This window comes from Myodes glareolus, chromosome 19 (genome assembly GCF_982192425.1).
Source record: "Myodes glareolus chromosome 19, mMyoGla1.1, whole genome shotgun sequence".
NCBI classification, from domain to species: domain Eukaryota; kingdom Metazoa; phylum Chordata; class Mammalia; order Rodentia; family Cricetidae; genus Myodes; species Myodes glareolus.
The window spans coordinates 46310264-46337526 of record NC_142044.1 but is presented as its reverse complement, the minus strand read 5'-3'; the positions used below and the strand labels follow the sequence as shown (position 1 = coordinate 46337526).

The 27263-nt window shown below is 46.6% G+C and overlaps 1 protein-coding gene across 4 annotated transcripts in view; it reads left to right on the top strand.

Annotated features, from left to right (window-relative positions):
• Efcab6 (EF-hand calcium binding domain 6) overlaps positions 1–27263 on the top strand; it is a 196484-nt gene that overhangs the window by 18565 nt on the left and 150656 nt on the right. For all 4 annotated transcript variants that reach the window (XR_015735668.1, XM_087899133.1, XM_087899132.1 and 1 more), the window contains 3 exons: positions 1127–1275; positions 11175–11386; positions 25147–25235. Coding sequence is in view for 3 of the 4 variants with exons in the window: in XM_087899133.1 (XP_087755259.1) it covers positions 1127–1275; positions 11175–11386; positions 25147–25235 (450 nt within the window). In the remaining variant the exon portion in view is untranslated. The remainder of the gene's footprint in view (positions 1–1126; positions 1276–11174; positions 11387–25146; positions 25236–27263) is intronic.

The window sequence follows — 27263 nt, the reverse complement described above, 5'->3', positions numbered from 1 at the left end:
CCCTCTTGCCAGCCCTGACATTCATGACTAAATGCTGCCAGATTGCTGTGAGGTTCACTTCCACAGCGCCCACCATCCTTGGAGGCTCTCGGGTGCTGTGTGGAGATGCTCAGAGTCCTCGTGCCTGGTTCTGCTGCTGTCTTTGTTAACAGTGCTGCTCCTCTTGAACACCCAGAGACTCGGAACCTTCTTTCTGTTTTGTTCTTTGAGACAAACTCACTCTCTGCCGCTTTCCTCTACCTCCCCAGTGCCGGGGTCACAGGCATCCACCACCACATCCAGAAAGAATCAGAACTTTTTCCCTCTTACTGTTGGCCCCAGAAATCAGCCAGCAGTGCTAACACTGCTCTGATTTAAAGAATTTCTCTGAGAATGTCATACATGTATACAATGTATTTGGATCATATTCACACTTCCAACTCTTCTTCTTTTATCTGAGTCCAGTTAGTACTTCTAGTATATGTGTATGGGTGTAGGGCTACCTGTAGGAACGTGGGCAGCCTATCAGCACACTCCTGAAGATGGCTGACTCCCTCCCACAACAGCCCCTAGCCCCCAGTAGTCCCTTTCCTAGGAGTGGGACCTCATGAGTCCTTTCTCCATCTGTGCTGGGTGTTGACTGGCTTGGACTGATAAACCACTGAAAATATACACTGAAATGTGTGTGTGTGTGTGTGTGTGTGTGTGTGTGTGTGTGTGTGTGTGTGTAAGCATGTATATACATATACTGAAAGCCCACAGGTGCCAAGCCAGATTACTACCCAGCAGAACTGTCATAATTGAAGGAGAAGGAAAAACTTTATGATGAGAGCAGGTTGAAGAAATGGCCACCAAACCAGGACTGCAAAGGGTGCTGAGAAGGGAACACTCCAGACCTGAGAGGAGAGGCATAGCTCGGAGGCAGCAGGAAGAAACAACCAGGTTAGGCCAGTGATTAAGCAGAAGAGGACCGAGTAAACAACACTTAAATCATTTTTTTCTGCCCTTCCCAAGTTCTTTGGATCTGCTGAAAACAATCTAGGCATGACTTAATGTTCCCCTTAAGGATGGTCAGACTGGAGCATCCCGGAAGTCGGCCATGTTTACATGATGAAGATGCTGGAATCTGTTCTGTTTCTTCTTGCAGGGATTTAATGCGCAAAATGGCGATCTTACCAGACTGGCATAGTCTGTACCCTACTACCCGGAAGCTGGTGTATTCCCGCCCCCACTCCTCGCCCTGCAGAGTGCATTCAAGGACTGGCTGCCAAGATTTAGGTAGACCCTCTTCGTCAAGTGAGTACTCACAAGTGACTACAACCCTGTCCACAGATATCACTTACTGTTTGACATGGGCTCGTTTAAAAGCTTGCTGTGAGTCGTGTTCTGATACCGTCCCTATATCCCGTATGGGGAAATGCAGGCCTGGGCCTCTCAAAGTTATTCATAATTTTAAAGGGAGTGGTCAAGATTTGAACCCAGGCTGTGTGTTCCTGGACTCTGTCAGCTTAATGGTTGTGTTATTCAGTAAATGATAGTTGTACAAATTTGAGCAAGCCTGTCTCCCAGCAGTCTTAGGTTTGCAGAAGAATTGATCAGAAGGTACCAAATCTCCCCGTGTAACTCCTTCTGCAGCCATCTTGGTGTTCCATTACATAACCTTCTAATTTCAGAGTTCTGAGATTTACATCTAGATCGAGTTTATGTTTTTATGAAGGGCTTAAGGTGTACATCTCAATTTTTCTTCCCATCCTCTTCATCCCCCTGAAATAGCCTACAACTTACTATATAGTTGAGGATGTCATATAGCCTGAGGTAGCCTACAACTTACTGTATAGTCAAGGATGACCTCCTGCCACCACTTCCCAAGCACTAGGATCATAGGCTTATGCCACCACACCAGATTTATGTGGTGTTGGGGATGGAACCCAGGGCCTCATGCATGTTAGGCAAGCCACCCGGAAGCCCATCACATGCCTGCATCCCCCTGCCCCCAATTCTGGTTTTGTCTGCATTTTGGAATTAAGAGAAAGCAGCTACAAATACATATTTTCAGAGCGGTCTTTTGTGAGAATGGGAGTCATTAAGCCATTTGGAGTCTTCATTTGGTTTAAAAGCAACAGAATTTGACTTAATATTTTCCGAAATTATGTATCTTTAGACCGTCACTCATTTCCTCCTTAATACATTTGTCACTTACAAACATTTTTTGAGCACCATTGATAGGTGCTGAGGACAGAGTTGGGTCTGCTGAAAGGCCGGCCCTGCAGGAATGCAGCCAGAGAGAAGGAAATGAAGCAAACTGAATGCTGACACTGAGGTGTGCACACAGCAGCGAGGGCTCAAGAAGGAACTCTAAAGGGTGTAGGATGGTGTTGGGGGAGGGAATCGTGAAGGACAGACTGGTGCACCCTTAGGACAGGCCCTGATCTCAGTGGACACATGTTTGTTGGTAGTTGGTGAGACTTTACTCCAGTGGTCCTATGTGCCTACTAGTGAACCTGGGGATACAGGCTTGACATCTAATGGCTACCTGTCTACCCTAACTTGGGGTCTGTTGTTAAGGTAGTTTCTGATGAAAAAAATGGCATAGTAAAATGTAGAGCCTTTCCAGCTCATAGCTTCATGTCTACAGAGCAATGCAGAGGCCAGTCCTAGTATACTTGACAAGCCTGACAGAGCAAAGGAGACTAGTGTGCAGGGGGCTACTGAGTCCAGGCATCCCTCTCCCAGAGTTCTTAAACACTGCAGAAAGACCCCCAGAAGCTGGTACACAGTGCTTCCCCCAAAGAATATCACAGGCGTTCATTGGTAAATTTCCCAGCAGAATATCATCTTGTAAGATCTTCTGCACTAGCAAAAGTAATTACTTTTATGTTTTTCTTTGTTTTTTTTTTTGAGACAGGGTTTATCTGTGTAGTCTTGGCTGTCCTGGAACTCACTTTGTAGACCAGGCTGACCTCAAACTCACAGAGATCAGCCTGCCTCTGTCTCCTCAGTGCTGGGATTAAAGACATGCACCGTCACTGCCCCGCTTATATTTATGTTTAATTACATTTCTTCTTTTTAAAGTGTGTATGTGTGTGCTCATCATGTGAGTGCCTGCACACATACAGGTGTGGCAACTTTGGATGTCGGTCCTTGCCTTCCACCTTATCTGAGGCAGGGTCCCTTCTTCTTCACTGCTGCATAGGCCAGGCTAGCTGGGCTGCAAGTGTTTTAGGATTGTGTCTCTATGTCCTATCTTAGTGTCATGGGCATTCTGGGGTTATAGGTATCTGCCCCTGCCTTCAGTGTCACATGGGTTTTGGGCGCCAAACTCTGGTCATCATGTTTGCATGGCAAGCTTTGTCCACTGAGCTGTCGGTCTCCTAAGCCCCTAATGACATTTGCTCAATAGTGATTTAAATTCCCGTTCTCAGGTTTACCTGCTGTGTGTTTTTTCCCCGTGAGTTGCCTGTTCTTTCAGTTGCCCATTTCCATACAATGGATTGATCTTTATTACTAGCAGGCATGAGTTTCCTTTGATTGGACCCGTACCCCTCGATCTGTTTTTGCCTCAAGCGTGTTTCTTCTTTGTCATTTGCTCTAAATGTTGGCCAGTTACATTAAAATGTTTATGGAAGTGTTTTGTCTTTTTAAAAGTTATTTCTGGGGCTGGAGAGATGGAGCAACTCTTAAGGGCACTGGTTATTCTTGCTGAGCACTTGGATTTGGTTCCTAGCACCCACATGACAGCTCACAACCATGGTAACCACAGGGGATACACTGCCTTCTTCTGACCTCCACAGGCACCAGGCACCCATATGGTACACATATACACAGGCAAAATGCTCACACACATAAAATAAAATGAATGAATCTAAATTCTTTTTATAGCTATGTTTACAGGGGTGGGGAGACTGCTCAGTTGGTAAAGTGCCTCTGAGCAGGCCTGAGGACCAGGAATTTGGTCTCCGCAACCCAGTGAAAAAGCCAGGCACCGTGATGTTTGCCTGGAATCCAAGCACAAGGGAGGCAGAAACAGATAGATCCCTGGAGTTCAATGACCAGCAGCCAGCCTTGTTCAGTTGCTGAGCTCCAGGCCAAGTGTGAGACCCTGCTTCAAAAACTAGAATGGAAAGTGATAGAGAAGGTTGCTTGAGTTGACTTCTGGCCTCCACACACAGGTATATACGTGTGCCAAAGTATCCAAGTATATGTGTCTCCTCCCCCTCCCGCACAGTTCGCTTATATACACAGATGTATCTGGCATCGCCACTCTCCCCTCCCAGTGCACAACATCACCTGCTCAGCACTTTGTTGCCCATGTTGTCTATGAATACACGTGGATTTGGAGATGTAGCTCTGTAACTTGTACAAGCAGATAATACCAAATAAGTATAATTGCCACAATATACCCTTTTTCTTTTAAAAATGGTTTTGTCTGGGACTGGAGCAATGACTCAGCCGTTAAGAGCACTTGCTGTTCTTGCAGAGGACTTGAATTCTACTTCCAGCACCCACATCAAGTAGCTCATAGTGGCTTGCAACTCCAGCTCCGGGGAATCTGGTGCCTTCTTTTGGTCTTTGCGGGCACTACATGCAGGTGGCACCCAAGCATTCACACACACACACACACACACACACACACACACACACACAAAACAGATGAAAATAGTAAGTTAAAAGTTTATCTTTTATTTCAACTTCATACTTGCTGGTTCCTTCAGTCCACATAGTCTGCTGCTAAGCCAAGCCCATGAGCTGCCAGCTGAGTCTCCAGGGGCCATCTCCTGCATTGCAGCCCTCCTGGATTGAGGTCGTGGTGGCAGGGGAGGATATCCAGCTCTGCCATCAACTTCTGCATGTGATGGGACATCCTCTGACTCCTTTGCTGTCTTAGGGTTTCTATTGATGTGAAGAGACACCATGAACACGGCAACTCTTATAAAGGAAAACTGTTTAATTGTGGCAGCTCACTTACAGTTCAGAGGTATAGTCCATTCTCATCAGGGTATGAAGCAAGGCAGTGTGCAGGCAGACATGGTGCTAGAGACAGTGCTGAGAGTCCTACTCCTACTTGCTGACAACAGGAAGTGGTCTGAATACTGGGTGTGGTTTGAGCATATATGAGACCTCAAACTCCACCTCCACAGTGACACACTTCCTCCAACAAGGCCACACCCACTCCAAGAAAGCTACACTTTCTATTAGTGCTACTCCTTATAGGGGGCATTTTCTTCCAAACCACCACAGTTGCCTTGCCTTGAATCTGCAGCAGGCCCCTGATAGTCCATGGGCAGAGACTCCATGTGTTCCATACGGATTTACCTTGTTTCTGCCCTCCCCACCCCGGAGCCAGCCTTTGGAGAATAGCCGCCTGAGCTGTGGGAGACCTAATGTGCTAGGGTGCTATTATGTAGCTCTCTGCCACCTGCCCAGCCGCTCCTCACATGTAATTGGCCAAGGCCCTGGGATTATTGTCTGTCTACCATTACATGTGGTACACTTCATGTGGCTACTGAACATGGGGTTGTTTTCTTCTCAGGCTGTCTGTGCTGTGTCTGTTCCCTCCTCTGCAGAGAGAAGGCACTGTCTTTCTGGGCTATTGAGGACCAGCTTGTCCTTGGTGATATCTGGTTTCTGTTGCATCTTCTGGTCTTGGCTTCATTTGAAACTATACATCTTCTTAACTCCTCTTGCTTTCTGTTGTGGTAGGGCTAGAGTGGCAGTCTGCGTCACTCTCTAGTTCCTAAGCCAGCAATGGAAAGCTTGTCCAGCGTCAGTTGGTTCTTCCTACAGCAGTTGAGAAGGTTTGGGTCTGACTTTCATTTCTGGTCTGAGGGGCCGCATCGGGCTTGTGACTGAGGGGCCGCATCGGGCTTGTGAAACCTAAAGCTGCTCTCAAGTAATTCCACACAGTTCCCAGTTAATGCTGTCTGCTGCCTTTAAATCACAATTCCGAGTGCCAAGTCGGGGCTTCTTGGAAAGCAATTAAAAAATAGACAAACAGTCTGAGAAGAGATCCCAGGGCGGAAGCGTGAATGCAAAGAGGGTCCCCTACAACACCCGGCGGGCCAAGGAATTGCTGCACACTCTAGCTGATTCTCACCATACAGCTCCTCTGTGGGAACCAGCTGCTGCTGAGAGGCTCAGCGGCTGGAAGAGGAGACGGGAGCGTGGAAAGACTCCTGCCTTCCTGAGAATCCTTAGGGGTCTGATGGCAAGTTCTGGAGCCTTCTTCTGCCTTCAGGCTCTGTGTTTGTTTCCCTCTCCACTGTGTCTCCCCTGGTTTCTATCTCTGGAAAGTCACGTGTAAGCAGTCCTGTTCCATGCTGATTTCCCCACTAGGCTCCAGGGAACATATCTGCTGCTTGGCTGGCTTTCTGTTGGCATCTTGGTTGCAGACACCTTACACAAGCTCCACAAGGTCCCTCGCCCCAGTATTCAATCAGTGGCACCATCGTTGGCCTAGATCCTCACATTGAACATGAAGGCAGGGTCCTGATCTGCTTCTTCAGACTCTGCCTGTCCCCAGGCCACACAGTCTGCACGAGAGTCAGCAGGCCATGTCTTCATTTGCCAGTCTGTGGTCCACATCCAAGGTGGTACCAGGGTCGAGCCACACCCATTTCCCAATGCGCTTGATGCATGGCATCTCTCATCCTCTTCTCTTGTTTCTGGTCCCTGGTGTCCATTCTCTGTAGTGGCCAGGATGATGTATTGCTGTTGCTTCCCTGATCATCCCTGGGCCGCCTTCTTACATTTTAAGAAAACCTTGGGTCAGATGGTGGTGGCACATACCTTTAATCCCAGCACTTGGGAGGCAGAGGCAGGTGGATCTCTGAGTTCGAGGTCAGCCTGGTCTGTAGAGTGAGTTCCATGACAGCCAGTGTAGTTACACAGAGAAACCCTGTCTCAACACCAAACCCAAGTAAAACAAAACCCTGATCCTTTGTCCAGGTCCTTGAAGCTGACATGCAGGTATCCTCCCCTTCCCAACCCTGGCTCTTCCTGTGTCCCTCGCAGCCACCCTGGTTTCTGTTCCCTTAGACAGACTCAGGCTGCTCCTCTGTAGAGCTCTTACAGAGCTGCTGTGGTCCATGTTTGGAACGTAGTCACCTCTGCTAGCTAGCTGGCTGCCTCATTTCTGACTTTCTGATCTTGGCTCCCAAGCTCTCTGGGGAGGGATCCTGGACTGCCTGGCTAGACTAGGCCATGGTGCCACCTTCCTACACTCTGCTGGTCTCTTGCCATCCTTGCTACACTCACTACCATCTGTCATCATCCTGTGACATACTGGCTGCCTGCCCCTTGTCTGTCTTGTCCCCTCCAGATGGTAGTCTGGTCCTGTTTGCCTACTGCAGTGTTCTTGGCACCGGGAACAAGGGCTGCCAGTGATAGGTGTCTGGTCAGTAGCTCTGGAAGGGTAAATCCCATTTCTACAAAATTGGGGTTTCCCACATAACCTCCTTACCTCCCCATCCCCATATGCTTCCTATGATGCAGGCTTCTGGCTCCCACATGCCTTGCACTAAGCTCTCTGATCTCTTTAGTATAGATTTTGCCTTCAAGAGGGCATGCACATATTAGACACTCTACACTGGACTCAGGATTTCTCTCTGTAGCCTCTCTTTCACTGCCCCAGGTGTAGAGTCAGGGGATGAAGCCCCCAACACAGTAACTTTAAAGAACGACAGTTACATCTCACCCATGGTGCCACTGATCTCAGGCACAGGTGTGGCCGATGCTCTACACAAACAGGGGCTGGAGAAAACTCCTTCCCATTCTTGTTGGGAGAAGCGACAATGTGACTGTGGTGGTTAGTTTGTTAACCTGACACAGTCTGGAATCTCCTGGCTTCAGAGGAGCTGTCTGGATTGGTTGGCCTGTGGACATGCCGTGAGGGATTTTCTTAATGGGACTACTGGAAGACCCACACTGAATGTGGGCAGCACCATTTCAAGGCTGAGGCCCTGGGCTGCCTGTAAAGGGGAGGGAGCTGAATACAGCCTGGGCATCAGTCAGTTGCTGCCTGCTCTTGACTGGGTGGGTGTGACCATGGATGCGAGCCTCTGCTGCCTTGACTTCCCCAGGCGACAGCTGTGACCTGGAATGGTGGGACAAATAAGCCCTGTCTCCCTTAAGTTGCTTTCTCAGGATATTTTATCAGAGCCACAGGAAAAGGAGCCAAGAAGAGTGGCAGTGTGAGCAAAGACCACATGGGGAGGGCTCCCTCTGGCCATCTTGGAAACTTCTATCTCCTGACTCTTTCGCTGTGGAGGCCATGGCCACCCTGTCAGACTGCATGGGCTTCACTGTCTTCCCACTTCCCATGACACATCAAATCAAACATTCTATCATCTCTGCTTTTTAAAAAATTCCCCCTTTGCCCTCCCCACTCTGTGACCTCTATGCTGTGAGGAGCTCCATAAGCATGGCCCTGAGCCGCTGGGATGGCCTGACTGTCTCCACACTCCAGCTCCTCCCCTGCCCTTCCTCCTCCATGTGGTAAGAGAGGGATGTGGAGGTAAGAGAGGGACTTTGGGTTCTCTCTGTTGATGGAAATGTCATGGCGGCATCCCATAACCGGAGCATGAGGCCCAAGGTCGGGACCATTCATGGTTCTTGGCTGTGCTGCCTCCTTCACTGGACTCCTCTTTGTTCTCCTCCTTCATCCCTACTCCTCCTTCTCAGGGACGACCAATTCCAGCACTGTGACCACAGAAGCTGGTAGAAACAAAGGAGAAGAAGGCTCTCAGGCTCACTGTGACAGAGGGTATCAGTCCATTGTGGTGGGACAGCTCAGTTCACCAGTGTTTGATGGATGTTGTTCACATAACAGTGGACCAGGAAAGGGAGAAAGATAGACAGGCAGGGACAGAGAGAGAGAGAGAGGGAGAGAGAGAGAGAGAGAGAGAGAGAGAGAGAGAGAGAGAGAACACACCAGGACTGGATATAACCTTCAAAGCCGCCCCCCCCCCCCCGTGACCTGTTTATAGCAGATAGCAAATAGATCCTACGTCTCAAAGGTTCCACAGCCTCTCCAAACGGCACCCCCACTTTCTATTAGAAAGCTACCCTGTCATTCCAAGCAGCCCCCTCATTTTTAGATCTTCAGTGGAGCTTATCTTTGTTCCTTACTGCCCGTTCTGGTCTCCACCTACCTTCCTGGAGAAGTCATGGGCATTGGGAGTGAGAGGCAGCCCAGGCTCCTCATGAGGACTTGCACAGCTCAGGCTCCTCATAAGGACTTTCACAGCCCAGGGATGTGACAAAGAGGACTTGCCCATGGCCTAACCCTAGGTAAGAGTGGAGTAGACATCCGTCACAGCATGGCTGGGAGCCCATGTCGTCTCCCTGTCCCACCATTGACAAAAGGTGGCTCAGGCAGCTTACACTGTGACCCAAGAGAGCCCAGAGAATGATTCCAGCTGTCACTGAGGTGCCCTCTGAATCCCTGATCTGGCCGAGGCCACCTGAGGTGAAAGCCTTCACTCTTGGCTGATAAGAAATGCCTATTCTGTGGGGTGGTGATGGTGCAGGCCTTTAACTCTAGCATTCGTGAGGCAGAGGCAGGTGGATCTCTGTGAGTTCAAGGCCAGCCTGGTCTACAAGAGTTGGTTCCAGGACTCTGTCTTGAAAAACAAAAACAACAACAAAAATGCCATTTTAAGAAAGGTACCTAGAGTCTGAGCTCCCTGACTACCCTCGTGAAAGTAAAAGACAAGGCCTTAATGAAGCTTTTGCCACACACTGGAATCTGCCATAATAAATGCAAGGGACTTGCCAGGCCACTATCCTCAGCTTCCTCTTTGCTAAGCCTGCTACGGAATATCAAACAGAGCACCCAGTGCTTACACACTGGCTCTGATGGGTGCCCCCGGGTTCATTAAATTATTGCATTTCTCTCCAAAATTTTTTCTGTCTACAGTAGAAGTCAGGGAGGCCTAGTAGTCTATTAACTTTCACGGGTGACCTGTGGGCCTCTGAGGCCTGAAGAATCCTCCTGCCCCCGGGAAGCTGAAGGCCCTGGCACTTATCCAGAGCATGGTGAGCGTTTTCATGCCGCTGTTCCACACCCAGACCTCCCCAGTCCTGGAAAGGAAAAGGATCCCTGTCAATCAAAGATTTCCCCTCAAACTGTCAAGGTCATATAAAGTAGATAGGTTGACTTAGGGGCTGAGGAGATGGCTTGATAAGGTGCTTGTCAGGCAAACCTGAGAAATTTGAGTTCAGATCCCTGAAACCAATCCACCAACAGTGATGGTGTAGGCCTTGCTAGGGAGGGAGAGACAGGAGGAGGGTGAGGGTCCCTGGGTTTGCTGACCCCTTAGCTCTAGGCTTTTTGCGCTTTTAAAATAAGTACTTTATTATTATTTTCTTCCCTCCCTCCCTCCCTCCCTCCCTCCCTCCCTCCCTCCCTCCCTCCCTCCCTCCCTTCTGCAGGGTTTCTCTGTGTAACCATCCTGGCTGACCTGGAACTAGCTCTGTAGACCAGGCTGGCCTCGAACTCACAGAGGTCTGCCTGCCTCTGCCTCCCAAATGCTGGGATTAAAGGCGTGCACCACCACTACCTGGTAGCTCTAGGTTTAATGAGAGACCACGTCTCAAAAAATAAGGTGGAGCAGATAATGAAGACACCCCGTGTTGGCGTCTGGCCTCCACATCTGCATGTCCTTTCATGAGCACTCACATGAACACGTGTGTATTCACACACACAATAAAGCGTCACTGAGGACTGTTGAGGTGGTTCAGCAGGTAAAGGCACTTTGCTGTCAAGCTTGGTGACTTGAGTTTGGTAAATGGGACCCACATGGTGGAAAGAGAGAACTCACTCTCCCATGCCATCCTCTGACTTCCGCATGCATGCTATGGCATTCCTTCAGCCACATACATAAGAATACATGCACACACACACACACACACACACACACACACACACACACACTAATTGTAAAAGTAAAGATTGACCTAAAAGATATGTTTCTTCCACTCCTCAAGAATTCTTCTCATAACCCATGTCCTTGTAGGGAAGAGCACCTTCGCCTCTTTCCCTTATGGGTGCAATCCTGTGCTAACCATCCTCCAGAGGTGAAAACTCAGCGACATTAGCTGAGCAGAGACATGAAAATGAGAGAGGAAGGTGAGCCCAGCAGTCTGTTGCATCCTGGTCTAAGCACACTCACTAGATGTTTCTGTCTCACCCACAGCCACACCTGTTGCCAACCCAGTACTGTCCTTCTTAGAGGTTGAACGGATTCTATTTCAAAAGCTCTCCAACAAAAGGGATGAAATGAAAAAGGTCTTCCAGGTTCTCGACTCGACCCACAGCCAGATGGTGACGAAGGGGGAGCTGAAGCGCGCCATCACGGCCTTCCTCATGCCTCTCACAAGAGAGCAGTTCCAGGACTTGCTGGCGCAGGTAGGATGTGTGACACTCAGTATGGGCTGTTCTGGAGAAGCCAGGGGGCTGGCAAAGGAAAACGTGACTCGTTTTGTCCTTGCATTGGCCTGTATGAGCGACTGGGGCTGTGATCACTGTTCACCAGTCACTTGAGTTCCTGCCAATTCGGATGATATGATCAGTGTTCACTTGCTCATATTTTGACCACAAAAGTGTGTCCGTCATTTTCCCCCTTAAAAACTTCTATATAGAAGTATTAGGTCAGTTTATGTATATGTAAAGGTTTGTTTGTTTGCTAACTTATTTTTTTGAGATAAGGTCTTTCTTTGTAGCTCCTGGAACTCACTATGTGGATCATGGCAGCCTTGAACTTATAGAGATCTACCTGCCTCTGCCTCCCAAGTGCTGGGATTAAAGGCATGTACCTCTATGACCAGCTTAAATTTTTTTTAATGTTTGTATGTGTGTGGGTATATGCATATGGATGCAGTACCTGCAGAGGTCTGAAGAGGGCACCAGATTCCTTGTGGCTGCAGTTACAAGTGGTTATGAGCCTCCCGATGTGGGTATTGGAAACAAAATTGGGGTTCTCTACAAGAGAATTTCATTAAGTTCTGAGCTATTGCTCTAGTCCCTCAATTTGTGTTTTAGAACATAATATCTCAGCACTTGTTATCACATAAAAAATTCTGATGCTTCCCAGATAGTCTCTGGGTTAGTCATCCTGGGCTCAACTCCTGGGTAGGGATGTTGTGAACGTCTGGATGTGGTGGCTGCTGTGCAAACTCGAGGATCCCAGTTTGGTGCTCCAGACCCACATTTAAACTGGCACAGTAGTATGCATCTGTCACCAGTGCTGGGGATGAGGAGGGGGTGGGGACAGCCAGTGATAGAGGAGGAAAGTCACTGTTGCCTTCTGACCTCTGTGTGTGCACTCCTTTCCACACGTATGTGCACACATACACACAATGAGTGCACAAATCTCCACACACAATAAACATAGTGTAAATTAAAGAATTTAAGAAACAAGGGCAAGTTAAGGAGCATCTACGATATGCTGGACATCGGGTAGGGACAGGGCACATACTGAGTTCTGACTCCTTCCTACCCTTGAGGAGCTCCTGACTCAGGAGACATGGAGTTTAACAAGGGCTGTGGCAGGGATCATTAAAGCGTACAGACTCTCTTTTACTGAGGTTGGAACTCCAGGAAGAATGTCTGGAAGGGACATTTAACTTCCCTTCTGTTGAGTTTGGAGTAGATATTATTGAAATGATAAAGGAAGGGCATTATACACAGGCAGAGGGGACAGCCTTTTCTCTCACAGGTTGTAGGGAGGTGGAGAGGCTGTGTAACTGGTATGATGCCAGGGCCTGGGGAGGGATGTGAATGGTAAGGGTCCTTGCGCCAATCACTGGTCTATCCCAGCCAGGGTAATGGAAATAGTAAGGATTTCTGGTACAGCCCGTAGGGAAAAGGATATAAATCGGGTAGGGATTCAACATTAGTAAGTCTGTGAGCATCCTAGCAACTACAAGAATGGAGAATTCAACTGGGGCATCAATAGCATTCTTTCCAGCATGCGAATCGAACTTGTGCATGCTTTACCGCTTCATTGTTAATCATGGTCTGGCTTCATGCTATGATAGTGCTTTTAGAAGCCTATTTTATGTTAGAATTTGATGTATGCACCACCTCAGGCTAATTTGCATGTAACTGACATGGGATAAAGTGTTATGAACGCAGCTGTTCAGTGGATGGCAGATGTCTCCCAGTTCTCGTGTTAACTCCAGGAGTTCATCACATTTCTTCCGTGTAGTGGAACACATGGTAACCCTAGAACTAGGGAAGTTAAGGCAGGAGGATTTCAAACTCCAGGCTAGTCTGGGCTACATAACAATTTGGAAGCCAACTTGGACTACCTAGTGAAGCCCTGGCCTCAAGACAACACCTGTATTCTGGATTTTTATTTCCTGTGCAAATCACATTGTTCTTTAGGGGTTCCCCTCTGTTCAGCTTTGCTTTTCTGAAGTTCTCAACCATGCTTAGTCAAATATAATTTTAGCCCCATCCTCTCCCTTTCAGGCATTTGTTATTGCCCCATGAGCTCCCACGTTTCTCTGTTTTTGAAACATCGTATTCTATGTATTTTTAACATTAGATGTCAGGTATCTATCTATTCCCAAACCTACTGGATTTTTCCTATTCTTTCTGTGTTGTTATTGGTCCATCATCCCCTGCGTCTGCAACTTTAGACATTTTTATTAACATCTAGAATTTCATTTGGTTCCCCTTTTTGCTTGTTTAGATTTCCCCCTTCTGTTTGTCTCTTTCTTCCTTAAACACCGTTGAGATTGCTGCTCTCGGGTCCTTGCCTGGCACATGCATGTCACCAATGGTCTTATCTTTTGAGAAGGTCTGCTTTCACGGTTGTTCATATTTGAGTATGTTTGGATAATGACACATACCAGATTGGTCCAGTGAAATAATGTGTGCGCCATATAGATAAATTCTCCAGCAGTCACCTCAGGTGAATAATAGATTAAATGAACTGTTTCTTATTTGTTTGTTTTGTGTTTGTGTATGTGTGTGTGTATGTGTGGACACAACATGGCATACATGTGAAGTAAGAGGACAGCTGTGGGAATCAGTTCTCTCCTACCAATGGATCCCAGAAATTGAACTCAAGTTGTCAGTCTTGAAAGCAAGCCTGAAAGCAAGCCCCCGCTACCTCCCGAGACATCTGCTGGCCCAGGAATTAATTTTAATGATAGTTTTATTCAATCATGAATGTTCAAATACTATTGCATTTAATGCTGTCACTGTTGAAATGCTCAGTACTTTACCTTTTCATGTTTGAAGTCTTTAAACACGGTGAGCACACACACAGACAGCTTTGGTGTCTTCACTGGAAATACTTGGTCTGTGAGCCCGTGAAACGTCTGCTTGAAACGTAAGATTCACATCCCCAGCATTTTAAAAACACACTTAGACATTTCTCAATAATGAAATCAGTATAATTTTTGAAATTTAGGTTAATTAACACTGAATAAAGTGAAAAATAGCCAATCACTTGTATTGGCCACATCTCTAGAGCTTAGCAGCAGCCACATATGTGCACAGGCTTTTTCTTTTGGGCCACCAGCCAGCTCCCAAATCATGACACGGAGGAGACTTCTTATTAGTTCTAAATGCTCGGCCTAGCTTAGACTCGTTTCTGGCTTGCTCTTTTAACTTAAATTAACCTGTTTCTCTTTGTCTACCTTTTGCCTTGGGTCTTTTTACCTTTCTTCCTTCTGTATATCTTACTTTCACTGCATCTTCTGTCTGGCTGTCTGGTGGCTGCCTGGCTTCTTGCCCCGGGATTTCCTTCTTTCCTTTCTTCTCCTACTTTATTCTCTTTGCCTGTCAGAGAGAATATCCTTTCTCTGCCAAGCTATTGGCCATTCAGCTCTTTATTAGACCAAGGGTGCCTTAGGCAGGCAAGGTGAAACAAATGCAACACATCTTTACATAATTAGACACACATCCTAACATTGTTAAACAAATGTCACATAACCAATTGTAACACACCTTTACACAGTTAAAGTAATATTCCACACATGAATGTAACACGTCCTTGCCTGGTGAAACATATCCACAACACACATGACTCCAGTCATGGGTGTGAATACTGTGGAGCGTCTGGCCTCTGGCTGTCCCTCTGAAGACACTTCGTTTTGACGGGCAGCTAACTATAAACTCCGTCTTGCCTGCAGAGGTCAGAACTCACCTCTTAGTTTAGATCTTTTGTGTTTAGCTATGCTGCTTTGATCCTTGTACACATGTGGCTCCCTGAAGTTGGCTAGATACTCGGGCAGAGCTTATAGCACCAGAAGGTGGGTGTCTCTCCCACCCCCTCCTCGTGGTGCTGTGGTTGTTCTTGCTTCTGCCTATTAGTCCCCCAGGCCAGAGACAGAATTCTCTCTCTCTTTTAAAATATAGTATTAATTATTTGAGAGTTTATATATAATATGTATAATGTATTTTGAGAATATCCATCCCAACTTCTCCCCTAACTCCTCCCAGACCCACCAACCCCCTCCCAACTTTATGTCCTCTTGTCTTCTTTGAATAACCCACTAAGTCTGTTTTGTGCTGTCCCATCCTCCTGGGTGGGGGTCATTCACTGAAGCATGGCTGACCTACTAAAAGCAACATCCTAAAGAAAACTGTCTCTCCCTCTCCAGCTGCCACAAACTGCTCCTAGCTCCTCAGCTGGGGGTGGGCTCATGAGGCTCGTCCACCTCCGTGCTGCGATGTTGACTGCTCGATATCGCACAGACACGGTACAGTCCGTCACAGCCGCTGTGAGCTCTCTAGTGCAGTGGTGCTGGCCTGCTCCGAAGACATTGTTCTGCTCTGGTCGTCCCAACCTCTGCCTCTTGCAAACTTTCTATCTGTCACTCTTTCCACAGTGGTCTTCTTAACTTTTTTTATTCATTTTACATACCAACCACAGCTCCCCATCGCTCTCACTTCCCCCAGCCCCCCTCATCCAATCTTCAGAAAGGGTAAGGCCTCCCATAGGGAGTCAACAAGGCCAGACAAATCAAGTTGAGGCAGTACCAAGCCTCTCCCCCCAGCATCAAGACTGAACAAGGCATCCACCATAGGGAATGGACTCCAAAAAGTCAGCTCATGCATCAGAGACAGATCCTGGTCCCACAAAATGCCTAAAACCCAATGATACCCCAGCCTTGTTCTGCTGCGTGGGCAGCATCATCTACCTATAAATTAGTGCAGTTCCAGAGCTCTCCAGAGAAGTCTCTGTGTAGTGGATGAGGCAGAAACTCACAACTGGTCAAGTGGAGAGAGTAAGGAGATTGAAGTGTTCGTTCATAATGAAACACCTATGCTACACACACATACATCATACATATGCACACATACACAAGCATATACATACACATATATGTACAGTATGAACTTACATGCACACACACACACACATGCTTGCGCATGTGCAGCTTAAAGGCTATTATGCAAAAGCTGGGGAGCCTGAAGCTAAATACCACTGAGAACTGGGAGAAGCTCTCCCGCTACCTGCCCCTTTTAGGTTTCAACTCCCTCCAAAACCTGCTCTTTCCTGATTTTTTCCCCAGCATTATCAGTCTGTCACTGTCGCAGCCTTGTGTTTTTAGAGCCAAGTCATAGGCAAGTTGGGTGTAGAACTCAGAGAATACCTTTTTCCTAAGCCATTTGAGAAAAAGCTCTTTGTTACCTGCAGGTGCTGTAGTGTAGATTTCCTTCAAACCAAGGTGTTGCCTCCTATCAGCCACAGCCCAGCTGTTCAAGTAGAGACTCCCCTTGCCTCATGATGCCCAGCTCAACCCCAGAGTTCCATGCCTTCTCCCAACCCACCTTGCAGGTCTAGGTTACAGACTCTGCCCTTGATTTGGGTAACGGTTTGTTACTGTCAGTCTGGGACAGTTCCCCCATCTTTCCCTGGTTTTACATTCTGCTGCCACAGAAGACCCCATGTGGGTTTGCCTGGGGTTTCCTAGGGAGCAGGTGTTGGCAGCCTCTCTGATGGGACACATCTCTGTGTGTGTATCCCAGCAGTGACCTCGAGCTCTTCTTGGGTCACACTTCATTCCAGTGTGTCCCGGAGCTGCTGACACTTGCCTTGGCCACTTCACAAAGGGAGATCTGTCAGACTTTCTGGGGTGTGCACTTTGTAGTTAATATTCCATGAGGGAAACTTTCAGATTAGTAAATATTCTGTTTCTCATCTGACTTTCAATCTGTTCACCCACTGTTTCCATATTTGCAGAGACTGGAGGTCGCCTAGTAAGTGGGTTATGAATTCATTATTCATTCACTTTGGTGTTTAATTCATCCCTGTGCAGCCGGCAGCAGTCCTTCCTGTGTGTTCCTCAGCCTTGGACACAACTCTATTACTCTTTGAGGACTTGTTTGCCTTCTAAGACAGGCCAACCTTTTCTGGAGTCGCCTTGCTTGAGTCCTGGAATCACCTGCTCTCCAGAGCTTGACTCACTCTGGCTGGATGAAGGGTTTAGCGGAGGGCAGCCCCCGTTGTTGGGAGGCCATCCCTGGAGCCTTCGTGGTGGGCAGAGCGCTAGGAGTTCATCTTTTCACACCCATGGCTCTCTGCATTTACATTCCGCCCATTTCTGGGTGATCACACAAAGCCCAGGGTTCAAGTCAATTGTCTCCCGTTTCCCCAGTGTTCCGGGGTGGCCATCACTCCTCTCCCAGGCATGTAGCTGCCTGCTCAGCTAGTGCAATGTCTGGACTCTGCCATCCTTAGCGTGTGTTCTTGACCAGTCTTCCTGTTCCATGACTTCTTTCCCCAGTACCTCCTCTTGTATTTGGAGGCCACCTGGCATTTTCTCAGGATCTTCCTGCAGTAACATGGCAGCAGAGGGCCTCACAGACTGAGCCAGAGTGCCCGAGTCAGAGAGAGACTCACTGCTGTCTACGTTTTTAATAGCAGCTTAGTGAAGATAGAATGTATATGCCCTGCATACCTAATGAGCCCAGGCTACCCTCTTTTATCTACCAGGAGTGACTAATGCACTCGCTGACACTGGAGATGCCAAATGTTTATTTTTTTCCTTCCTTCCTTCCTCTTTCCTTTTTGCTAGTGTCTCGCTATAAAACTCTTGCTGGCCTGGAACTCACTATAGAGATGCAGCTGGCCTTGAGCTCACAGATATCTGCCTGCCTCTGACTCCCAGGTGCGGGGCTTAAAGGGAGTTGCCACCATACCTGGCAATGCTGAGTATTTCATACAAATGGAACCACACCATGTGTGTGCTTCCATGTTAGGCTACTTTCACTTAGCATGTTCAGTGCTCACCAGGGCTGCATCAGGGTAGCACTTTATTCCTTTCCGTGGCTGTCGTCTGGGCCCATGTGTGGATGCGCCAAACTTTCCAGCCTTGGGGATCTCTAGGTCATTTCTGCTCCCTGACATTTGTGGATGTTGTTGCCATTAACATTGACTCACCAGGTTTTGTATGGACAGAGACTCTCACTCTCTTGGGGACCTGCTGAGGGTGAAGTGGCTGTCACATGGGACTATTTCTGCTTTAAGAAGACTATTTATCCTTGTAAACACTGGGCAGACACTTTAGACCAAGTGGAGAATTAAAATATAATCTCTAGCCAGGTGGTGTTGGTTTATGCCTTGAATCTCAGCACCCAGGAGGCAGAGGCAGGGGGATTTCTGTGAGTTCAAGGACAGCCTTGAACTGATCTGAGTTCCAACAAGTGAGTTCCAGAACTACCCAAAGAAACCCTGTCTTGAAACAAACAAACAGACAAACAAAAAATCTCTACTATGTCCTTACAGCTATGGTCTGCTGTCAGCTGACCGTGGTGACAATCTCCCCAAGCTAAACAGCTGTGCAGGAGAAGAAATACAGAAACCATGACATATAACATCATTTTTAGAAGGTACTGGGAACTGGAGACTTTTTAAACAACAGTTCTTGGCTCTTTCTCCAACACCAGGCGTTCTTCCTCAGGGCCTGGAGCCTCTGGATCTGTGGTCAGTGATGGGGGCCAAGGTCACCGTGAGTGAGCTCAAGCATGATGCCTGATTAGTTCATGGATGACAACCTTTTTCCTCAGTTTGTAACCCAACCAGAAATGTATAAAACCAAGAAAGGTTTCATAGTAATTTGCCATAGCAATTAGAATAGAGCTTTCCAGAAGCCATCTACACATCCTTTAGCTCTAGTGTTCACTGGAGAGGCACATCAGGATGCTTTAGTGTTGGGGCACCTTAGACTTTGCTGTGGCCTGCTCTGTACCGTTGTTTCTATGAAGAGTCTCAGAATACTGACATGGACCTCTGTGTGTGTGTGTGTGTGTGTGTGTGTATGTGTGTGCGTGAGTGTGTGTGTGCATGTGTGTGCGTGTGTGTGTGCATGTGTATGTGCATGTGTGTGCGTGTGTGTGAGTGTGTGTGTGTGTGTGAGAGTGTGTATGCACGCACATGCGCATGTGGAGGCCAGAGGTCAACTCTGAATGTCTTTCCATTGTTTCCCATCTTATTTTTGGAGACAGAGTCTCTCACTGAGCCTGGAGCTCACTGATTGGCTAGACTGGTCGGCCCCCAAACCCCACTATTTACATGTCTCTCCTCACCCTCAGCGTGGGGTTACACGTACATGCTTCCATGCCTGGTATTTCCATAGGTGTGTGGGATGTGATCTCAGGTCTTCTTGTTTGTGCAGCCTTTTACCCTGCCGACCATCTCCCCAGCCCAGTCATAGATCATTTAGAAAATAAAATGTCTTGTGAGAAAATGGATTTCAGAGAACTAAGTTGTGGTTTGGCCTGGTGGTATTCTAAGTTGGAGTCCAAGGTTATGGGAACACTTGGAGGTAGATACCAATTGTGAAACTCCTTCTTCTGCAGCCCAGATCTAGCACCAGAACTTGGCCTCCTGAAGTCTACGTTTGTCTACATGTGTGCTGTTTATTGGCTGTAATCTGGCAAATGTCTTCTCTTTCTTTTTCAACTTATGTATGTGTGCTTGTGTATGTGTGTACATATACATGTGTTTGTGTGCATTTGGAGATCAGAAGAGAATGTCAGATGTGTCTCAGGACTGTCTACCTTGTTTTGAGACAGGCTTGCTGTTTGTCCTGGAACTTACCACATAGGCCAGGCTGCTTGACCAGTGAACCCAGGAATCCTCCTGTCTCTACCTCCCCAGCACTGGGATTATAAGCACATGTCGGACTCTCAGATTTGTTTTTAAATTGCTTTATAAATAATACCATTCAAAATTTTCTCTTCCTCCCCTCCTCCCATTTCCCTCCCACTCCCCCACTCATCTTCCCCTCTCCCCCTCCAGTCCTAAGAGAAGGCAGGGTACCCTATCCTGTGGGAAGTCCAAGGCCCTCCCCCCTTCATCCAGGCCTAGGAAGGTGTGCATTCAAACAGACTAGGATCCCAAAAAACCAGTCCATGCAGTAGAATCAAATCCCAGTGCCATTATCATTGGCTTCTCAGTCAGCCCCCATTGTCAGCCACATTCAGAGGGTCCGATTTGATCCCATGCTTGTTCAGTCCTAGTCCATCTGGCCTTGGTGAGCTCCCATTAGCTCAGGCACACTGTCTCAGTGGGTGGACCAAGCCCTTGCGGTCCTGACTTCCTTGCTCATCTTCTTTCTCCTTCTGCCCTTGTCCCATAGCCACACTGATGAATAGCTTGAATATCACCATAGAACCTTTGTCCGGCGATGGATGGAGATAAAGACAGAGACCCATATCGGAGCACTGGACTGAGTCCCAAGGTCCAGTTGAAGGACTCTCAGATTTTTAAATGTGGCTTCTGAGGATTAAACTCAGGTCCTTACTTTACTGACTGAGCCCTCCCTCCAGGTCCCCATTCTCTTTTATCTCATCACTGAGAACATCCAATCTTGAGCCACACATTTGACCTGTTCTTGTCCATCTTTTGTCATGTTAGGAAGACTTCTGCGCACCTGCTACTACCATATCTCCTGAAATACATCCAAACTACCAGACGTGGGAGTCACAGGTGCCCTTTGCAGGAAAAGCTTCTCCAGAGATGTATCATAAGCCAGCATCCCTCTGGCCTCATTTCCTACTTACACGTTTTAAATAGGGAAGAGAAATTTATCCTTTGGGGAACATTGAGATATTAGGCTTTGAGGCTGATACTTCCAGGCTAAGTAAATATCAGTTCAGTTGTGCAGACTTAGGGATCATTAGGTGTGAGGGATAGTACATTATGTGAACCTGTATGAGACTTATTATAAAATATTTATATTGGTCATATTCTTATGTTTATTTAGACTCAAAATCTGTTATCCTTCTTTAATAATTACCTTCATTTAAAAATTTAGTTTTGTATTAGAAATAATTCTGAACTTTCAGAAAATTTTCCTTAAGAATGATACTAAAGCATTTGTGGCACGGTATCCTATGTCCCTCAGTTTTGAGCTATCTGTGGCACAAGAGTCCCTTTATTTTCTTCTCCTGGGATCTCAGCTTGTGTGTGTGTGTGTGTGTGTGTGTGTGTGTGTGTGTGTGTGTAGGCACATATGCAAGCAATATACGCAACATGTACATTGTATGTATTTTTTAAAGATTTATTTATTTTTATTTTATTTGTGTGTTTGCCTCTATGTATGTTTATGCACCATGTATGTGCAGTGCTTGCAGAGGCCAGAAGAGGGCACCAGATCCCTTGGAAACCATCTTGTGGGCACTAGGAACTGATCCTAGGTTTTCTAAAAGAGCAGTCAATGCTCTTAATCTCTGAGCCATCTCCTCAATCCAGTACATATGTTTTTATTAGTGAAGACTTAGGGTGCAAAACAATGGTCTTGCTATTCCCTATGTGTTTGTAGCACCCTTCCTTCCTTCCTTCCTTCCTTCCTTCCTTCCTTTCTTTTTTCTTTCTTTCTTTCTTTTGACAGGGTTTCTCTGTATAACAGCCCTTGCTGTCCTGGAACTCACTCTGTAGGCCAGGTACTTACAGAGATGCACCTGCCTCTGCCTCCCGAGTGCTGGGGTTAAAGGCTGCACCGTGCCCTGTGCTGTAGCATACTTTAATCATATTCAACCCCATCACTTTTTCATTCCCTTCTCTTCCCAACAGTCTGTTTTTTACTTTCCTATGTGTAACATGAGGGCCTGGCTTGTTGGTGTATCTGTCCTGCCCAGTACCCCATAGCCGGCATACCCCAAAGAAAATCATACACAGGACTCCATAAGATTATAAACTGATTGGCCCATTAGGTCAGGTTTCTTATTAGTCCTTGTAACTTATATTGATCCATTATTATTATCTATGTTAGCCACATGGCTCAGTACCCTTCTCAGCGTGGCAGCTCACATGTTGCTTCTTCGGTGGTCTGGGCAGGAATGGCAGAGGGAGCTTCCTGCTTCCTAGAATATTCCTGTTCTCATCGCCCCGCCTCTACTTCCTGTCTGGTTGACCCACCTATACTTCCTGCCTGGTCAATCAGCGTTTTATTAAAATATGATTGACAGAATACAAATAATTCTCCCGCACCACCTATGTCTTATTTTTACCCTTAATTTAGCCAAAAGGCTGAGAAAGAATGCCTTTTATTTTAAACTTAGATTTGTGTAAGAGAAAGCACATTTATTATATCTGCCTGAATCTAACTTACTCCATTAAACCTCCAGTTCTGTCCATTTCCCTGAAATTGACACGACCTCATTCTTCAGGGCTGTTACATTCCCCACATTTCCTCCCTTCATCTGCAGATGGATGCATAGCCAGTTCATTGCTTGGCTGTTGTGAATGGTGTTGTGATACACACGGTGTCTAAATACCTCTATGGCATGCAGGTCTAGGATCTGTCACTGTGGACCCAGGGACAGCTGGGTCTCATGGTGGTCTTGTTCTTAGTTTCGGAAAGGCCCTGCATATTGGTTTCTGTAATGGCTGCACTCATTTCCATTCCCGCACAGTATGCAGGTCCTTTTCCGCAAAGGCCAGCCTTTGTTGCTGTGGTTGTTTGTTTGCTTTCCAAATGACTGGAGTGGGATAGAAACACATTGGAGCTTTAAAAAATTAATCATGGCACTTAAGATTTTAATTCTAGTGCTATGTGTGTGCGTGTCTCTCTGTGTGGTTGTATGTCCATGTCAGTGTGCAGGTATGCACATGCAGAGGTCAGGGCATAACATCATGTCTTCCTCCATGGCGGCAGGATCTCGCTGGTCAGGAAACTCACTGTGTCAGTTTAGAATTGTTGGCTGGACAGCTTTTGGGGTCCACCTGGCTCCACTCTCTGTGCTGGGTTTACAGCCATGTATATCCATGCCCTTTCTTTAAAAAATTATTTCTATTTTTTCTATTTTATTGTTTTCTATGGGTGCCAAGAATTCAAACACAGGTCCTCGTGTTCACAGAACAAGCACTGTTACCCACTGCATCCCATGAGGCCCACGTTGTAGACTGGATTTGCATTTCCCTGGTAACAACAAAGGTTGGATATCTTTTCAAGTGTTTTTTAGCCACACTTACTCTTGAGAACAGTTTGTTCAATTCATTCACCTGCTTGATGATTATTTGTTCTTTGGCTATTCGATATATATTTTGGATCCTAATTTCCTATCAGATGACTGGTTGGCAGAGCTTTTCTCTCGTCCTGTGCTTTCACCCTGGTGTTGGTTTCTTATGCTGAAGAGCTTTGAACTGTGTGCAGTGAGTTCCTGAGCACTGGTGTCCTTTTCAGAAAGTCCTTGCCTGTGCCTAGATCTTCAAGCATCTCTTCTGCATTTTCCTCCAGTGGAGTCAGTGTTTCAGGTCTTACATAAATTTCCTTGATGTTTTTCTTTCTTTACTTTTTTTTTTTTAATGGCACAGGGCAAGCCTGAGATGTAGTTTGCTCTTCAGCCTTTGAGTGTCCAGAGTTTCAGCACCATGAGCCAAGAGTTGGAGACCAACTCCTCTCTAGTGTGTGTTTGGTCCTTCGTTGGGAGAGAGGTGGCTGGAGTGTGTAGCTTTCCTTCTCGGTCCCTCAATCTGCTCTATCGGCCAACATGGTTTGTGTCAGCAGCAGCCTGGTTTTGTTACCATGGCTCTGTAGTGTAATTTGGTACCTTTGTGTTTCCGTATGAATTGTAGGGTTTGTTTTGTTTGTTTGTTTCTCCTGGGAAAAATATCATTGGAATTTTGATGGGAATTGTATTGACTCTATGGTTTGCCTTCAGCAATGCAGCTGTTTCCATGGGGTTAATTCTTCTGCTCCCTGTGCAAGGGAGGCCATGAATCTTCAACACACTGAAATGCATTTTGTTTTCTGGAGAAAGTCTTCAAACACCGAAGAAGCTGACAGTCTCACAGTTCTTTCTGACTTCAGGGTATAGATTTCCTAAAAACAAGGACTGACCTCTGGCATAATCACAATACAGTGCCAATCTCAGTTGGTTTAATCATTTTATTTAATCTATAATTCATATTGGCTCACTTGACCCAATAGTATCCTTTATAGAACTCTTGGGCCAGTGAGATGGCTCAGTGGATACAGATGCTTGCCAATAAGCCTGGCAGCCTGAGGTCAGTCCCTGGAGCCCGTATGGAAGAACAGGAGAACTACTTCCTCCAGCAGTCTTCCGACCTCTGCACCTATACTCTGGCATGACACCGCTTCCCCAATACCTAAATAATTATACTACTTAGCGGGAGAGTAGTAGTGCACGTCTTTAATCCCAGCACTCGGGAGGCAGAGGCAGGCAAATCTCTGTGAGTTTAAGGCCAGCCTGGTCTACAAGAGCTAGTTCCAGGACAGGCACCAAAGCTACAGAAAAACCTTGTCTCGAAAAAAAACAAGAAAAAAAATTATACTAGAAATGTACTAGAAAAATAATTCTTACCAGTGACAGTCTCTCTCTTGAAACTAGATGGATGTCTCTGCTCTCCCCTCAGCTTCTAGTACACATAACACATAGGAGATGTTTGTGCGGATTCTGTCTGATTTATATGTAGATGTTCAGCTGAGCTCAGGTCAAATGTTTGGTAATGTTATACAGACACGTTGGCTTTTCCTTTTGCGCAGATTGCCTCACCCCACACTTTCTGAGGACGTGATCAGCTCTGACTCCTGGGAAGGACTCACAGATGTTTACTAATGTGTCTATTTCCTTAGCAACTTCAGTGTTACAACTTTACACGACACAGAACCTGCTCTGTGTGTGTGGCTGGAGCCTCAGCTCTCTAACATGTTGTCATGCTTCCTGTCTGACCGTAGATCCCACTCACCAGCTCGGGGAATGTGCCATACCTCGAATTTCTGTCCAGGTTCGGTGGAATTGACCTAAATATAAACGTTATAAAGAGGTAAGTGGGTTTTTGTCACTCGTATTAACATTTGACATTTGAAATGATGTATCAGAGTCACAACACAGGCCATTAGAGCCAGTCCCAGTCACACATCTATATCACTTTCTTTTTTCTCTGAGACTGAGACTTGCCATATGTCCCATATGGGCCTTAAACTCATGATCCTCCTGCCTCAGCCTCCCAAGTGCTGGGACTGCAGGTGTGCAGCACATGCTTGGCTCATATCTGTGTCTCCATGGAAATGCATGGGCAGAGCCTGTCCACGTAACGTTTAGTGGTTTAATCCTCAGTCAAAGTTTTATTTAGAAAGAACGAGGCTGTAATAGAACATAAATATAGCAGGTCAAAGTTAGGTTTAAAAATATCCTGTGTATAATTTATTTTAAATCTGGAAAAAAACAGGTTTTAATTTTGAAGTAAGATACTAAGATTCCAGATTTGAAATTTGTTGTTTTTGTACATTTTTGTGTCGTTTATTGGGAAGTGATAGTGTTTTGTTGGACGGAGGAAAACAGGATGTTAAAGGTTTTGTAAGGTCACCGCTATGCTTTATAGTTTTAGCATAAATGTAGGGCTCAGTGGCTCATTGTAGCCTGTGGGGGCTGCCAGATAACCTTCAATAGCTCTGTCAGCAGGAATGCTTTGGTTTCCAGTTTGTGGCTTAGGAGATGCTGTTTTAGCGAGAAAATTACTCACTGCTTATCTGACTCTGTGAATAAGCCTCACTTTCTGTGGAACTATGCAAACAATTACAATAATTTAATTTGGGGACTAGAGAGATGACTCAGCAGTGTGAAAGCCCTTGTAGCTCTTCCAGAGAACCTGAATTCAGTTCCCAACACCCATGTCTGGGAGTTTACAACTTACTATAGCTCTGGTTCCTGGGATCCAGTGCCCACTTCTGGCCTCTGTGGGCACTGCACCTATGTGTGCGTACCTACATACAGGTGGTACACCCTTTGCACATAAGTAGAAATAAGTCTGATCCTGTGCAGTTAGCGCCTTTCAGTATTGCCTTTATAGAGTCACACTAGACGCCCTGTCCCCCTTCCCCCGCCCCCTGCAGCTCAGGCACAAACATTGCAGCAAAAGGAAGAGGCAATAGGGAGCCATGGGTGATAGAGAGCCGTGAGTGATGGGGAACTGTGGGCGATGGAGGGCACAGGTGATAGGGAGATGTGGCCCTTAAGACTTCTGCACAGCGCCTTGAATATGCTGAACACTACTGAACTATGTACTTAAAATGGTTCAGTGTTTTTTTGTTTTTGTTTTTGTTTTTTTAAAAAAATGGTGATAAGAGATTGAGCCCAGAGACCACACACATGCTAGACAAGTGCTTTTTCCGTGGAACTGTATTCCCAGCCCATGAGAAAAAATTTCATGACTTTCTTTTCGTTAAATCATAATTTAAAAACCACTAGTTAAGTAACTCTCTCTGCGGGGACAGATATCAGGCCCTCTCTGTGGCTTGAATGGGTCCCCAGAAATTTCCACATTAACCTTAATTTCTTGATTGGCATTGTTGGGAGTGGGGCCCGATGGAAAGCCTTTGGTTTTGGGGTAAGAGCCAGGGGAAAAGGTTGTTCTGTGTCCATGATAGTAGGCTCTTGCTCTCATGGGACTAGATCATTTACCTTTAGGAGTGGCTTCTGTGAAGCCAGAGGCTCTCAGGATCTCCCTTCCACACGTTTCTTCCTGCTCTTCCACACATTTCTGCCTGCTGGAGAGAAAACTAGTGGACTGGAAGGCAGTTCTGAAGGATGTAGAAGAACACAGAGGTGCAAAACAGAGAGGATGGGCACAAGGGACAAAGACTCGGAGGAGACCCTTCCAAGAAGATCTGTCCTCTTTTGTTTTGTGTGCCTATAACAGAATACACAGCTTGGGTGATTTCTAAGAGTAGAAACGATTCCAGAGGCCAGGAAGTCCAAGATGAAGACCCCAGCACCACAGCCTTCTCCGTGTCTTACTGGAGGAAGGTGAGGGGTGCAAGGACCAGCTACCTCATCACTGATAATGTCTTCA